At 45.5% G+C, this 11,735-nt stretch overlaps 2 protein-coding genes across 2 annotated transcripts; one reads left to right on the top strand and one right to left on the bottom strand.

Moving 5' to 3' along the window:
• Positions 1 to 1,997: 1,997 nt before the first annotated feature.
• Positions 1,998 to 11,299, bottom strand: T265_00874 (hypothetical protein; the record flags this gene model as incomplete). Its single annotated transcript, XM_009164769.1, has 9 exons — positions 1,998 to 2,242; positions 4,606 to 4,654; positions 8,232 to 8,457; positions 8,508 to 8,589; positions 8,631 to 8,752; positions 8,793 to 8,903; positions 8,941 to 9,224; positions 10,460 to 10,592; positions 11,139 to 11,299. 9 exons carry the CDS (start codon positions 11,297 to 11,299, stop codon positions 2,064 to 2,066), a joined length of 1,347 nt encoding a protein of 448 aa, XP_009163033.1.
• T265_00875 (hypothetical protein) lies at positions 4,383 to 10,572 on the top strand (the record flags this gene model as incomplete). The annotated part of the gene is made up of 4 exons (XM_009164770.1): positions 4,383 to 4,489; positions 5,191 to 5,416; positions 10,022 to 10,109; positions 10,385 to 10,572. The coding sequence occupies 4 exons, from the start codon at positions 4,383 to 4,385 to the stop codon at positions 10,570 to 10,572; spliced, it is 609 nt and encodes a 202-aa protein (XP_009163034.1).
• Positions 11,300 to 11,735: the final 436 nt, after the last annotated feature.

The raw sequence follows: 11,735 nt of genomic DNA, 5'->3' as shown, positions 1-11,735 counted from the left end.
TTAGGCCTAGTAGGCCATATTCACTCGTAGGCTGCATAACCACGCGACAACCGTGTAAGAATGAAGGTATATCTACCTGGCTCTTGTGCAGTGGTCCATTTCGGGTCATAGCTAATCGGTCTCAATAAGCGACTGAACGGGATATGTTGTAATCTCCAGCAGGTCATTCAACAAGCCTCAAGGAGCCGGGGAAGCACGCACTGATGATCGGGGCGATTTTGAATGCATATGCAAGACGCTTTCGCCTACTTATGCAAACTATTCTCGTCTGAACAGACCTCATGCTCTGATACACTTATTCCGGTTTATCCACTTCAGAGCAAGGGAACATTGGATTCGATTTCTACTCTTTCTAGACCTTAGCTGTGCTAGGATGTGAAGGGGTTTGCCGATACTCTATCTAGACGCACCTACATTATCACGTCCAAACCCAAATTCTACAGATCCTGTGGCTATTGCCTAGCAATTTTTATGCATCCACCAGCCGAATGTGGTGCCCCAACAGGCGAGTGATGCAACAAAGTTACTCACTAAGTAGTCATTCCGGAAATCACATCGTTCAAAATTAAACACGTTCGTTTGAACATGAATGCCAGCGGTCAGTGGTAAATCTGTGGAGATTGCGGAAGGCAGAGTTTTGCTCTTCCTCGTAATAAGCACGATTCGAGCACAACATTCCTGGCAAAACACAATGACTTGGGTTAGTGAGACGCTCAGCGATAGCCATCAGTTAACTGCGCTGCACAAAGACGGTCTCATTAAACGAGATTCAACTGAGTCACTCGTTAATACCAAAGCAATTTGAAAACTAGGGTAATAGTCCAATCACATGCAGAACGTGAGGAGAATGGGAAATCTGGGACTGCTTCTACTGGACGAGGAATGGCGGAACTAGCGGGCTGTCGAGGAGTTTCTAGCATCACTGAGTAGTACGCTGTGCGAGGGGAAAATAACCTACTTTCTTTTTGCATGTTGTGTGAACTCCCAGTGAAGTTTAAAAGTAAGCTGGTTATAAAAGGCCGAAAACTAACGAATTGAATTAGAGGAGTACTTTGTTCAACCGATAGCTGCACTGGCAATCACTGGATCGACTTTATCAGACTGTGGGTCGTGCGCGGAAATTAAAGTATATCTAGCCACCCTCGCCATGAGTCAATGGACCACGGCTGAGGACAGAGGTTTCTGCTGGCTGGCACTAAACGGCACGTTGTTTCTTGCGGGGAAATTGCGAGATGACTCAAGTGGTTAGAGCACAAATCTACTGAGCGGAAGGTCCGTGGCTCAAACCCGATCTCTGCCTCTCGACTTCCCCTGTCTAGGCTTGGGCAACTTGACAGTATCGCAGCTCTCGTGCTTCCTTCCGGTGGAATGGCAGCCAGGCACAGGAAAAAGCGCTACAGCTGAAGGGTTTCTTTGCGGAGAAATGACCGAGACAAGTTTCCTTGGTGTTTGTGTGTATTCGCTATTGAGGAGAATGTTAGTAGCCCAGGTCTTCGATTCGCTCACTGAGCTGGGTAATTTGGTTGCAGCCGTTTCACCACCAATCGGGGAAACATCATCAGTATGCTGATAGGGAGCAGAGTGAAGCGTAGAGGCTGTGCTTCCAAGCAGCGCCCTAATGATGTCCACCTGATTGGTTATGAAAGGTCTACAGCCAAACCGCTCAGTTCAGCGAACAGACCAAAGAACATTTGTGTGCACTGCTCCTTTGCACTGACTCTCCCTGATCTTGTCTACGTTCCATTTAAACATGATGTGGGGAAGGAGATTTGAAAAATTCTACGACTAACTGAGTTCTACGAACAACGCTGGAACATTAAGAGTTCCGTCAAAGACTTTAGCGGTTTAATTGGTTGTTGAGCATCACGTTGGTTGTTGAGCCCGCAGATGAAAATTCAAAAGCATAGATGAATAGGATTGGCGAAACTGCACCACCGATGTGAACAATTATCTGTAGTCGGTTCCCTCCAGTAAGGTTAAAAATAAACAAGATTCGAGGAAGAATGTATTCAAAATAGCTTTGTGCAGAGCGAACGTGAAGGACAAGGAAAGTATATAAAATTTCACTTGATGGCCACAGACGGCGACGAAGACGTACTGGTAGGTTCCACCTTATTGGGGGCAGAAAACAGTGGCTGCGTTGTTGACTGGGATGAGGCCAGACGTCTATCAATCCGATCGAGGTGATTGCGATTGAAGTGGAAAGCAGGAGTGACCCAAGTGCCGCAGACGCACCGTTCACCTGTGTGGGACGCAGATGAAGAGGTACATGCAGTTAATTTAGTCGGAGACGTCCACTTCGGAAAAACAAATGAAAATTGAACGATGATCAAATACACTTATGATACATTTTTTTAAAACTAAGGAACCAAGAAGAAATAGTGCGTCTAGGTTAATCTAACCCTTCTACGTGACCACCAATGGATATGCTCCATTGGGCATGAAACATCGGTTCGAGAATCCGGTGAGTGTCATTCTACATGTACATCTAAGAAAAACCTGATACAGCCTGGGAACTGTCACATGACAGCTTTACCATGTCCCTCGATAACCAAAAGCGAAATACCAGGCACAAATATGAGACTGACCGTCTGTTGAAGTTACGCTTTTCTTCTGAGAGCCAGACTGAGGACTTTGATCGAGGAACGAAAATTACTTAAATTAGTAGCTTCAAAAGCTGTTGGTGCGGTAGGACGTGAATGGTTTGAGAAGTAAGGTCGCTTCTGTCCTAGGCAACCAGATGAAAAAGACCGTGTTGTGCGCCCAAGAACAGGTGGTATCCTTTTGATCCAGACCAGTTGGTTCGATAATCACTTGTTTGCATGCTGAACAGGTGTAGCAACGACTGCGATTTAACCCTAAACAAGGCCGACCGGTACGGAGGTGTAGGAAAATTCCGATCAATCTTACCATACATCGTTGTTTGTAGTTGCCAGTAGCTACATGTGAGAAACACCTACTGTGTATTGTGCATACGTAAATAAACTGTAGGAGACGGAAGTAACCCTGTGTAATGCGGAGAGGAATCCTCCGCATGTGAAATGCAATTCAACCAACCCGTTTCAACTATTTCCCCGGTTCCTTTCAACTTGGTAAATTGAAATTTCCAGAAATCTGATGAATTTTTGGCTAAATTTACCATCCATTTTGATTTAACACGCGAGGAACTTCCAAAGAATCGTGTTAGGAAAGAGCGACCCACTGCGTAATTCAACAGCGTAGTAAGCTGAAAAATGTTTGGGACCTATTGGATAGTCATCGTTTCAGAGAGGTTTGGCCCAGCAATAAACCTACTGATTGTTTATCAAAGTAAGCTGTTCTTGATTGTGATCAGCACTCAATGATAAGTTGTTCGGTTGGCGAAAGAACAGTTTGTGAAGAGACGTCCTTGTTAAGGATGAATCAGAAGGGTAATCGTACTTAAAGATAGCTGGAACAAGTGGGATACATTACAACGAAATTCGGTAGACTGAGAGCTCGGGTAGTCCTTCATGAAAACCAGGAGCACACAACAAAATATGTCTGAGAAGGCGCAACAGAAGTTGTTGGATGAAACAACCTCCCTGGCCTACTAGATTGGAAAGGCACCACCACAGAAGCAAATGACCGGAGGGGCAATTTTCTGAAGTCACCAATGGGAAAACCAATGTCTAGAAATGAGAATGTGTTACCTGGGTGGTTTGATATTGATAGAAAATGAGAGAAAATGGGTGAAACAACTGAAGCTGAAGTCGCGAGAGAGAATCGTTCGGGGATTTGGAGAGAATGCGGGATGTTTTGGGCTTTGTTTGGTTAGACTAAACACAAAATCACTTCCGATTTCTACATCCAGGAATGAGCAACTTGAGAAAATAGCACTTCAACACGACAAATGCTCCTGTCCGTACTATCTAAGTAGATAGGTTACCGTTGATCCTTCAGAGTGCTGATCAGGCCATCTCGCACGGCCGTATCGATACACACACTTCCGAAGCTGCACCGGATACATTGAAGGGGTCTGTGAACACGCTGTTCAATAACATAAATGGACTGAAGACAGTAAATGAGGAATGGGTGTGTGGAGATCTAAAATATGCCTATTTTTGCACTGAGTTTGCATCGTCTTTTAACATGTTTCGCATCCTCTTATTACGCGGCCGAGTGTTTTTTTTAGAGTTCCGAGAAATGTATGTGAATAACATATCATTATGGCAATAGAAAATGCCTCGAGTGACAAACAGAGAGAACTTGAATTCGTCCCAAGTCGAACGGGAGCAGAGAAGATGGAGAAAAGCAAGTATCCTCAATAAGGTTTTGCGCAACCGTCGAGTGTAAGACCTTTTCTACAATTTTTGTTGCAAATCTGTGTAGAACATTAGAAGCTGGAACATTCCACGTTTACAATGACCAAACAAGAGCGACACGAGTTTGAAGGTTCAACAGCAGTTTCTCCCGCCACAATCATTCGTCATCAAACGCGTCAACTTTGGCGACCCCACGGATGGAATCTGTAAGTAGCATCGACTCGCTGGCCGTTTGCCACCTCCTTAGAGCACGGCGCAGTTTCGGCTACGGTCACTAATTCTTACCTCAAAGAGAAGTGCAGAATACAACAGTGGAACTCACCACACCAGTTGAAGGAACCAACCTTGGCTTGGCAACCGGGACAGTAGAGCTGAAGGGTAGGAAATCAAAACGTCGGATATAGTCAATTGGTACACGTGGATAAACTGCTATCTGGGTTTGGAAATCATGTATGAATTGTGGAGGATTTTCTAGGGGCCTCGGATCTTGCATAACAGTACAGATCGCTTAGACTGGTTCAACCCGGCTTCGAGGCGATTGTCACCCAGAAAAAAAACTAAAGTCCGTCGAGCCAAAAGGGCTAGAAAAATTAGTGATCCCTCAGAACCTCTATGGAATTATGGTTATATCTCGCAAACTTATATAAGAAAATGAAACGTGTTACCGAGGGGAGTCAGGACCACGTTACAAACGTGTTGGATCGTCCTCATATCAAACCTAGAGCTGATTGTGACGCAACTTAAGCAGCAGAGCATCTCAACATTTGGATGATAGAAGTAGCGAGGTCCCGGAGAAGTCGTCAGTGTTATCAGTGACAGCAGTACGCGAGTGATACATACAGGGACTCCGCCATGCCACCCGAAGGTTGCACGAGGGCTGAGATACTGCCGGGTTGCCCAAGCCTAGACGGGGAAAGTCGAGAGGCATAGGTCGAATTCGAACCACGGACCTTGCGGTCAGTAAATTCGCGCTCCAACCACTTGGGTCATCTAGCCCCCACATACAGGGACTTAACTGCCATATAGGTATGACAGAAGAAAGCCTCAGTAAACAATGGAAAGAAAAGACAAGGGACTTAGTGCCTACGCCATTGGGCAGCCTCAAACTAAGTACATCTCGGCGTCATGTCGAAGTAAGGCGCCAACAGCGGGATAGACCTAGCATCCGTCACAAACTACACCTGACATAATCCCAGCACAGATGAGTAAGCTCACCGTTACCAGGAATTTGAGTGGCTGGGAGGAATAGAACAGATAGGGTAGAAAACAAAAAGGATGGGTCGATGCCTTCTAAACCAAGAGGCTTTCAGATTAAATGTGCGAAAAGACCCAGTATTCTTCTCACATTGTGTCTGACTGACAAATGAGGGGATGGAGAGAGAAGTTTAGGGTGGCGATCCACAAAACTGCAGTTTTGGCAGCGATGCTTCTCCGGACGGCAAGTTAGCTACCTACTACAGATGCCGAGTTTCCCGCTACAAATAACTGCCTTTGAAGCTCCATATAGTTGGCTTAGGTAGGACTTCGAATTCACAGAATCCTTGGCCACTAAATCGGGAGTCTATTTCTTGCGTTTTCCAAAGATTGACAAAAATTCACACTGAGAAAAAGAATGATTTGGATCAACTTGTTCCGGAACGACCGGCAACCACGAACCTCAGCGTTGGGAGATAATATCCATATATGGTCATTCCGGGTGCTCGGCAGCACCCAAGTAGCTTAATGAGAAACGGTTGGTAGTCCGCACAAAGTTATAAAAGACGTTCATGATTATCACCAAGTCTTGTGTACAAAGTATCATTGAATTGTACGGTCAAAAATTGTGTCCGATGGAGTGAGACGTGATCGAGTGAGGCGCTTCAGCGATTCTGACGATATCCGTGATGAAAGACAGAGTGGTTGGTTTGAAATGGTCTTTCAGCGAATCAGACCTACAGTTGCCTGGTGCGTAAATCCAAGTTATAACCGAAAAGTGGTGAGGACTTTCGTCAGTGCGAGTTCTTACAGAGGGGCGAGATGGCTCAAAGGTTAGTGCGCGAATTTACTGAGAAGGTCCGTGGTTCGAACTCGATCTCCACACCTCGACCTGGCAACATCCTAGCTTCCTTCGGGTGATGTGGCAGTTAGGCACCGAAAGCGCGTTACAGCTAAATGATTATTATTGTTCAGAATTCTCATAAAAGTGGACAAAGGGGTGCACGGGTACCCGGCTAACTAAGATCTCAGCTCAGCGGTGAGTACTAAGACCTCGGAGCAACCCGCAACAGCAGATGCACTGGAGATCAGATTAAACAGCATCTAGATAGAAAGGATGCGGAGGCCCGATTAATGTACTTGGATCTTGTATTTGAGCATTCGAAATGCAACAAACACCTGTCAATGAAGGGTGGACAGTGCGCGCGAAATCAACTTGCCTGGCAATTCGCGAGACCGACAAAGGAGTCCGAGTAGGCAATACAGCTACTTTTACAGAGGGGTAACTATTAGGAAGAGCAGAATAAGCGTCAAGATAAAATACTGAAAGCAGAGTGTAGTTTCGTTCATCTGACCTACTACATACACCGAATGGAACAATCTAGCTGAAGCCACACACGGGCTAGGTTTGCGTAGATTATGGTTGCTCGAACCCAAACAAGAAGACAGTAAACACCCCCAATCAGTCAATCAATCAATCAATCAATCAATCAATCAATCACCTAGCTCCAAAGCCTGAAGGCAATACAACGATGGTCTATAGAAAACTGTTAAAGGACTCTCTTTGGTAGGGGACGAATCACTATACGTTCCAGTCCCAACGAAAAAGAAGCAGGAGGAATTTCTTGCCAGACCATTGGTCAACCTGATTAGAAACTTTGTGAAGATTGCGTGGGCACTATATAGCATGGCTCGCTGGGTCACCCAAATAACTACGACTGTGGGAGCGATAATCACCCAGACTCAACTAAATGCATTATTCAAACTCCTGTGGATGAGGTAAGCTTTCGCCTGAATGCACTACTTTGATTCTCTCTAGACAAGTTTATGCTCTTCCTCTGCCTTCTTTTGTACCTTCGTTACCAAATTATCCATGAATGAAACTCAACCAGCCTCTAACATTCCAACGGATCGAAATATCCTCAGCATTTTCACTCAAGTTCATCTAGTACGCAGAAGAAACAGCGCTTCTAAGGTCTGATCCCGTGAAAAAAGATTGGATAATTCCCCAAAGTGATCTACTGTGCCCTTCATTACTGCAAAAAACAAAGCGTCACTTTTAAGTTCTGGATAAAACTTACGGAATATCTACTCAATGTGCTCCGAGTTGCCCTTGCCTGGGTAGCATGAACGGTCTACGGTGGTATGGTCAGAATGATACAGAGGGCTAGGTGGACTTTGCGAACCTACAAGTGACGTCAGTTTGTTAGTTAAAGATCAGGTTCACAATGCTGAAGTGTGCTACATATTATTAAATGAATGAATTATTAAATGAATCGAGAGCTGCCAAAAGCAGAATCCGCGGGAAAAATCTTATTTCGATTACCCATGTTTTTAAAGCATTGCCTGAATCTGGTTGAGGCGCGGGTTCAATTTACATTCAGCGATATTTAAAGGACAATAAATGAACCCATAACACTCCATAAGTCATCCTGAGTTATATGACAGCGGGAGAAGCACCTCTCCTCGCTCCAAAGTGCACAAAACAGGGAACGGCCGAGGAGAAGCCAAGTTATGAAATAGTAGCGAACGATCGTAGCACCTCATACATGACTTAAGCGGCAGTTCCTGTCCGCTCGCATGGAGCTCAGGAGACAGGTATCGATGGTTGATGTCGACAGACATACCCCCGTCACAAATACAACGGGGTGCACTATCAGCTGTCCAACATATTTCTCGAACACGATTGTTGTGGTTAAAACCGTTATGACCAGGGAAGATAATAAAAGGTCAAATTACATAGCAAAGACGTACTTTCCCCTCAACCTCGTGCGTATAGGGTCTAGTCCATTCCAGTGGATCAGTGAACAATTCATCGCGGGTGCACGGGGTTGGGACTGCATTCAGGGTGATACCTTTGATCAAGACTGTCGAGATCTCGACATTATCCTCTCCATCAACGTCCACCGATTCCGATGATGGTGTGGTGCTATCCGGAAGACAGTGACTAACCAGATTCGCCGAAGAAAACAATGCGCGTCTGTGAGTGCGAGCAAAGATTGTTAAAACAAATAAGTTCGGAATACTAACCTGCATTTGCGGCATTTGAATGTGGCCGGTTGGACAGGGTCTCGTGTTGCTATAGTTGTAGATGAATCAGTACGGTTGTAGGCTGTTAGCCAGTTAGAAATAAACTGTAATGGGAATGCAAACCAATATTGGAACCTCTGAACGTCCGGATGCTGGCATACTGCGTGTAGACGGGTGATTTTCGATCCACTTTCCACTTCATTACTTCGAATAGTTTTAACTGATTGACGAATCCAATATTTGGACTGAATGAGAAGAATGAAATCTCTAAGGCAAGGTCCCTACTAGACAAGGCGTTTTTTCATAACTATCTCCAAAGCGGAGTCGTAAGATAGTTTATTCTTGCGCATAACATAAGCAATAACAATTGTTGCACTTCTGGACACACCCATGGCACTGCAAAATATCATGAGAAGGAAAATACGACTATTACCAGTGCACTAAAATTCCTCCGGTCGTGAGAGATAAATCGATAAAATCTAAGGCCTCTTCGAGGATGTCCAGCACGTCCTGACTGGGTTCATCAAGTAGCCTGATGAATTTTCGATTGAAACAATCGAATACTCCATCCGACAAGGGCAACGCATCCAAAGTCAGGATAGATTTGATTCCAAATCTCAACAGATTGGGAGCGTTTTCTTTGAACGGGCAGGATCCTATCCATAAGCCCGGGAAAATTTCATTCATACCGAGGGTGGATGTGGCCAACCTACTCAGCTGAAAGGAGAGGCAGGCAACGATATAACATGTCTCAGAAACGAAAAAATACTCACCAAAGGAGGTACACAAGCGTAGAATATTTGAAATTATAATATATCGGTCCGACGACTGTTGCGTTTCACACAACACCAAAAAACTGTAATGCAAATGAAGTCACCAATTGATTCGGCTTCTGGCGAGAGGTTCAGGCGCGTTGTAAACCGATATGGCCAAATTTATTACCAAATGATAGCCTAGATCCAAAAGTTCGTATTCTTGGGGGAGAAGAGCCTGCAATGTTATCTGATGTGGGTCACAAGGTGAATGTATCCAGATTTACGCAATTCGGAAGTTAAGCAGCCTCAGATGCACTGAAAACTAAAGTAGTGTATTTAACGCCTGTCAGCTCATCGTTAGAGCACAGAAGCACATAATCTATCCGAAGGGAGGCCATCTAAAGGAAAGGAGCGGCTGGCCTCTTCTGTATTCGCGATAGTAAAGTGTTCCATATCGTGGAACAAAAAATCTGAAAAGCATTTCAGCTATTCACAAAGTTGTCTTCAATTGAGTTTGCACTGTCTTCCGAGGGATGCGATGCTAACCTAAGTAACCATAAGCGCCAAAAAGGTTGTCTCTCAGTAGGCTGAATAGCGTCCTCCACCGCCTTTCATGGCTTCATCTTCAGTTCTACTACCCTGTCCAGGGTCCATTGTTCAGGTCAATAGCCACCTGTAGCCTGGTCTCAGTAAGTGACATGACCAGCTGAAGCAAGCCTGCAAAATATTTTTCACCTTTCATTTAATTTTACTCTCCAGATTTACGTCATCAGAATAAATGCTTTCGGTGCAGATTTATCTTCCGGTAGCGTATTTCACATGCCAAACTTTGAACACAATACTCCCAGTGAGTAGGCATCTGAGAATTGAGACCACAGTTGCGTCCTCGTGAACCACAACTTAGTACAAAATCTTCTCTGAAGAGAATCCATTCACAAGGGGGGTCTTTCTTCTGAACGGCCTTCTTAACACCCCAGTAGGTCCAAGGTGTGCGATTAAAACCTAGACTGAGTTCAACTGTTGTTGGCTGGCGCTAGATTTTGTACCTTTCCCAACAGCATGGATTAGCGTGCTAGTAACGGGGTGATCAGAAAAATGGTATTTAGTTGTGCGGCAGGTAAGCATCCAGCACCACTGACTACGATGGCTCGGTCATATGCTATGTATGCCGAGAAGGCTTAGCAAGAATGCACTCACCGGAAGGCCCGTGGTTCGAACCCGACCACTGGCTCTCGACTTCCCCTGTCTGGGCTTGGGAAATCTGGCAGTATCCCAGCCCTCGTGCTTCTTTATGGTGGCATGGTAGCTAGGCACCGAAAGGGTGTTACAGCTGGATAATCATCAAAAAATTATTATTACGCATGCCGAAACACCGTTGTTGTATCGTGGGTGGCCTTCTATTGGGTTACGCCAGCACTGAGCCCGTCAGACTACGCGATACGGGGAAGACAGAGAACTCGGGACACGGCTGTATTGTCAGGACAAAACATACAGAGCTCCTGCGCAAATATATAGGATGACCAAATGGCCAAATATGATAGTTCATTCGTTCGTCTTGTACAGCCAATGGCGGTGTTCCGGTCGTGAACAATTTCAGCCCAACTCCACTGGTCTTATGTTGCTAAGCCGTGTTTGGTGAGCTGCGCCAACGCACCTGCTTTCTGGACGTGTCGTACAGATGGTGACCTTGGAGATGCATCACTTTCTGCACATGTACTTTCTTCATGTCTGGGTAGTGAAGCATCGGTGTTGAGATTTCACTGCGCCTGCTGTCGATGATGATGATGATGATGATGATGCCATGTCTGGGCGCGGCCTGACAACCGTCTACTGAGATGAGTGTTGTACTCTGCGTCTCCTTTGAAATGGTGCAAACTGCCAGGTGGACAGCGCATGAATTGGCAGAAAGGCGTGAAGGAGATCACGAAGAGTTTGTGTGTTGGTGATGTGCGCCTTCCAGGATGGGGTTCCCGTGACCCCGCCTGTGCCTGGCTGGAGACGTTGTAAGAAATAGTGGCTAATCGATGTCAGTGGCATTCGTGCTGTCAATTTCTCTCCAGATTGTCTGATTGAGCGGTTGAAGGTGCAAGAACCTCAAAACGCTTGGCATAGGCCAGCACTAGGTCCCCTCCCTCACCTACTCTGTTTCTCTTATTTTCACTCCAGGGCTTTAAGTATAATTGGACGAACCTTATGGTTGTACGGCAGTGAGGCATCAGTGTCAACATGGATTTTGCTGTTTTCGATGATGATGATGTGACCAAAAATGTCATCATGGACAGCCATCATCATCATTGTTGTCAGCTGTACTTGTCGTACAGCAGTTGCAGATGCTACACTTTCGTTCACCGATGATTTGGGGAGGTGAGGTAGGTCGCTGTGCATTGGAGGCGGGAGCTGATAAACTGGTGCGTAAATAAAGCGCTGTCAGTGGACTTTTATGTGGGAGGATTTGGAAGGGATCTATGCAGTG

The sequence above is a fragment of the Opisthorchis viverrini genome, assembly GCF_000715545.1.
Source record: "Opisthorchis viverrini unplaced genomic scaffold opera_v5_9, whole genome shotgun sequence".
Taxonomy (NCBI): domain Eukaryota; kingdom Metazoa; phylum Platyhelminthes; class Trematoda; order Opisthorchiida; family Opisthorchiidae; genus Opisthorchis; species Opisthorchis viverrini.
The sequence above is the reverse complement of the archived record's forward strand: the minus strand, read 5'-3'. Positions and strand labels throughout refer to the sequence as shown.